General features: G+C 33.9%; 1 protein-coding gene across 1 annotated transcript in view; it reads left to right on the top strand.

The window, feature by feature from the left end:
• The window catches only part of LOC135202705 (uncharacterized), a 3,004-nt gene extending 234 nt beyond the window's left edge, over window positions 1–2,770 (top strand). Inside the window, exons 2-3 of the mRNA XM_064232184.1 lie at window positions 1,453–1,593; window positions 2,178–2,770. Coding sequence (XP_064088254.1) covers window positions 1,453–1,593; window positions 2,178–2,624 — 588 coding nt within the window. The 3' untranslated portion in view covers window positions 2,625–2,770. The remainder of the gene's footprint in view (window positions 1–1,452; window positions 1,594–2,177) is intronic.
• The last annotated feature ends 2,230 nt before the right edge of the window (window positions 2,771–5,000 follow it).

The raw sequence follows: 5,000 nt of genomic DNA, 5'->3' as shown, positions 1-5,000 counted from the left end.
TGCTGGCATAACCGGCTCAGTCTGGCTACCAAAACAATATAGTGAACGTAGATGTATGCACACGCATGCATACATACACTGGTACACATACACTCATGCAGACATGCATACGTAGGTACATTTACATGCATTCAAATAAGATGGATATTTTTGTACTCATGACAGACACCGTAAAGTATACATAATACGCACATGCAGTCGCACACTTTTACGTAGACAATTAATCAACACATTTAAACACATTCACCCACCCGTGAATGAAGAGACTGATTCATTTGTACTCAACTCCAGGATGTTTATTCAGCTTCTTGGGATCTGAACGATCGTCAGACAATATTTCCTAGAATATTAAATTTCTATAAATTTACCTACGAAAATCAACTGATATTTTTAAACCTTGTTCAACAGAGACGTATACAGTAACGACTTCAATTTTCAAATTCTGTTATAGAAAAATAACCTGAATTTCGTGAAAAGAAAAAGGGTATTTTTTAAATATAAAATAAAGTTTTTCTTTAAGAATAACACCAGAATTTTTCTGAAGAAATCATGCGATCTTTCAAAAATTTTATGTTCTCTCTCATATTGGTTCCCATAATTTATCTTAAAGAGAAACATTAGAATCTCAAACTGCGAGCTAAAGGGGAGCAATGATTCCTCTAATCTTCAAAAAGAGGAATGCTTTGCCAGTTTCATTCCTTGCTTTACTTGATGACAAAAGTATAAAATGTCGACCCACAATTTTTTCTATATCATGACAATTACTTGAACATTTTGAAATGATACCTTGAACATAGGGAGTGAATATTTACAGCTGGACAGAGAAAAACGTTTGATTCAAGCAATGTTTTCCTTTTTGAGCAAAGTAAACTAGTTTGCTATATGTTTTGTTGTTTTTGCTTGTGCATGCTTACTAGTTTTTTTTTTCTTATTTATTTACGGTTGTTTTCTTTCTGTTTTTATTTTTTGACGTAATGAATGTCCATTTACGTGGAAGCTAGCTTGCAAACTATTAGCCTTTCAGGTTTGTTCCATATGACTTTTTGTCTTATTCATACAATAATAACAATAATAGATGCTTAATTAAGATTGTCACGCAATATAATAAAAATATTTTAATTCTTACCTTCAGGCTGTGGAATTCTCTTTTTTTTTTTCCTTCCCAATTAAACAACCTTTTTTCGCAGGACTAGAATTAAACTGAACAGTAACAAAATTATTAAGTGCTTAAATTAAACCATAACTGAAAATTAATAAATAAAAGAAATGGGTCTCATCGCGACCCATTTCTTTTTTAAGCAGTTTCAAAGGTCCATAGTAAGTTTTAAGTAATAGTCACAAGAGCTTATGTGCCAAACGTGTCAGGTATTCAACTACAATTAACTTTTAAACTATCAAAAATATTTTTTAAAAAGACGTACAAATTCTTATAGAGTATTTTCCCCTTTGCAGATGATGTCGCAGATCGTGGTATTTTTGCTTGCCGTTTTGGCAACACTGACTAACGGAGACGGGGGCTACGGACCCCCACCACCACCCCCTTGCTATCCGAAGACAGAGTACGTCACCCAATACCAAACTCAATACCAGCAGGTATGGCAAACGTTTCGAACTAGTTGTGGCCTCCTAATGGCGTACCTGTATCTATATCCAATACTTGATATCCTTGCCGTTCTTCAGTCGTCTCTACGGGTTCTTTCCTACTTAGCCGTCCAACTTCATTAACTTCCTTTTTCTTCTATTTTCTCTTCTCACGTGAGAACCAATCCTTCGGGAGAACCCTGGGAAAATCCAGAGATATGACTCACAGCTTTCGTCAAATCCTGTTATTATGATTACAAATAGACAAGTTACGTCAGTATCCGTAATGAACAATTACGGATGCCAAGAGCAAGAGTAATTTATGTGGTTACACTAACTATGCTGCTGCTTTAAAAGATAATTAAAGATTAGTTCAGTTCCCGAGTTTGCTAACTGAATTGTTATGTGCGGCTAACAGAACCATCAGGTCCAAGTTTCACAAGATTATTACCTTCGTGGTTTCACTTTTTGCTCAAGTATTTACTCACATAAACTATCTATCAAAGTTCATCTAAGAAATCAAATATCATAAACACCTAATCAGTGCACATAAAAAAGAATCAGAGATCCTCAGAAATGTATTCCTCTTCTTCCAGGTACCAGTCTACTCCACGGTCTACAAACAGCAAATCGTCCCCACCACGATCTACCAAACCCAATACCAAACGAAGTACCAAACCCAGTACCAGACTCAGTACGTACCCCAGTACGTCACAACCACCGTCTACCAGACGAAAGTCCAATATAAAACTCAGTACCAGACCCAGTACCAAACGCAATACCAGACGCAATACGTGACCCAGACCCAGTTCGTGCCTAAATACATCACGCAGACCCAGTACCAGACCCAGTACCTGACGCAGACCCAGTACCAGACCCAGTACAAGACGGAATTTAGGCCCCAGTACATCACCCAGACCCAGGTACAGTACCAGACCGTCTACAAGACCCAAACTGTGCCCCAGTACATAACGGTCACGAAGACCGAGCAGAGTTATATGACAGTTTGTCCACAACCTTCCTATGGCGGTTACGGAAAATAAAAATGTATTTGTCAGAATAGAATGATCTGTGAAATTATTAGTCAGTTTTATTGCCATATCAGCATTTCACTGTTTATACTGGAGAGGGTTTACTGAAGATGTTCTTGTACTGAACGAGGGAAAATTATACATTCGAGAAAGAAAAATTTGTATATTCTTTTCCTTAACACAAGTGGTTGCTCAAAAAAAAAAAAAAAAAAAAAAAAAAAAAAAAAAAAAAAAAAAAAAAAAAAAAAAAAAAAAAAAAAAAAACAGGAGTCACTACGGCCGTCAGCCTTTAACTACTAAATCAAAGACTATTTCAGAATGGCTCCTCAGCTGCTTGTCAAGCTCCCAGACGAACTGGATCATTCACTTCTTATTTGTTTCCACTATATTGAGGCATGGGTATTGCCATTCTGTAGAAGTAAACTCTTATATCGTTATGAGGCTAGATTTTGAATTACATTAAACTGTTTCTCATTAGTTTAATAATATGTCAGTCGAAGGAAGGTTTTCGTAGCTTAACATTCTTCGTATACGAAACCAAGTTCTTTGTCATTAGTTACAAGCAAGAAAAGTATATGCAGTCTTTATTATCTAACTTTTTTGGCGTGAAAGGAAAAAAGAAGTTATGATAATTCATATAGGCTAATCTTTATAAGCAGATCACTATCTACGATCAAATTGAAATCCCATCCCCATTATACATTATTCTTATAATAATAAATATGCCTCCAGATGATTATTTACTAATGCATTGAAATTAATTTATGATTTTTATTCAATTACTTAAACAAAGAGAAAAAAAGTTGTCAGAACCACTCCTTTCTGATGCACTTAAATTTCTACTTGTTCCTAATGTAGTCTTTATCAAAAGTGATCAGATTGTGTGGAATACTCAAAAAGAAAAGAAAAAAACCTTATACAGATTAATACAAAATGGTATCATTTAAATTACTTTACACCTTTCCATTTGTAGATAACAACACACAATTCTATGATGACATTAAAGTAATCTAAATGATACTATTTTTGTACTAATCTGTTTAAGGTTCTTTTTTTTTTTTTTTTTTTTTTTTTTTTTTGTATATTCCATAAAATCTGATCACTTTCAATAAAGACTGAATTAGGAACAAGTAGAAATTTAAGTACATCAGTAAGGAGTGATTCTGACAACTTTTTATTCTCTTTGGTCAGGTAATTAAATCAAAATCAGAAAATAATTCAATGCATTAGTAAATAATCATCAAGAGTAATATTTATATAAGTATAATGTTTAATGGGAATGGGATTTCAATTTAATCGTAGATAGTGATCTGCTTATAAAGACAAGCCGATATGAATGTCCTTAAATTCTTTTTTTTTTTTTCTTTTATGCCAAAAAGGTAGATAATAAAAACTGCATATACTTTATTTGCCTGTAACTAATGACAAAGAACTTGGTTTCGTATAGGAAGAATGTTAAGCTACGAAAACCTTCTTTCGACTCTCAGATTATTAAACTGATGAGTATCATTTTCATGTCACTCGAAATCTAGTCTATATATATATATATATGATTATTTATAACATATGGTCTTCATCTGTGGATTTGGCCTATCTACTTAACTTCAACATCCCAGCATTTGAATCAAACATAAAACGTCACTAAATGAAGAGATTTATTCAGTCGACGAAAGTGTGGGATTGAACAAAAAGTCAACCTATAAAAAGTAAAAACTTAGAAACCACGCTAAATTTCTTCATATGCTTGAGAGAGAGAGAGAGAGAGAGAGAGAGAGAGAGAGAGAGAGAGAGAGAGAGAGAGAGAGGAGGCCTGGGAAATGCATCAAGACATCACGACCACTAATTTGCTGTATCTGGTTACCAACTGATAGACAGAAAGATTGATGGATATAAGCTTTTAAGGTAGAGTTCACTATTAAAAAAGAAATAGTTTTTTGTCTACATTTATGCTTAGTTTGTTAAAGAAGATATCGCTTTTATATAAATCATATTTAGTAAAATTTTTTAATAAAAACATAATGAAGTATTTCTCTCTCTCTCTCTCTCTCTCCTCTCTCTCTCTCTCTCTCTCTCCTCTCTCTCTCTCTCTCTAAATGTGCTTGTGTAAAGAGGACAATGTGCAATCTTCATAATTTTGCTGTTATTGATCATGTGAACTTTTCTTACCACCGGCATAAAAGATGAAAAATATGATCTGATTGCCTCTTTCACACTTAAATATTCAGCGCGACGGATATACTATATATATAAAAAAAAACACGTACGATCTCAAAGCATAGAATTTCGATGTATCATAGTGACACAGCTATATTAGATGGTGAAATGCTTAAATGGTAATGAGTAAAAGTGACTTATGTGTACATGGACGAAGACTTTTTGGAAACCGAT

The sequence above is a fragment of the Macrobrachium nipponense genome, chromosome 33 (genome assembly GCF_015104395.2).
Source record: "Macrobrachium nipponense isolate FS-2020 chromosome 33, ASM1510439v2, whole genome shotgun sequence".
In the NCBI taxonomy this organism is placed as follows: domain Eukaryota; kingdom Metazoa; phylum Arthropoda; class Malacostraca; order Decapoda; family Palaemonidae; genus Macrobrachium; species Macrobrachium nipponense.
This window is presented reverse-complemented; position numbering and strand designations above follow the sequence as displayed.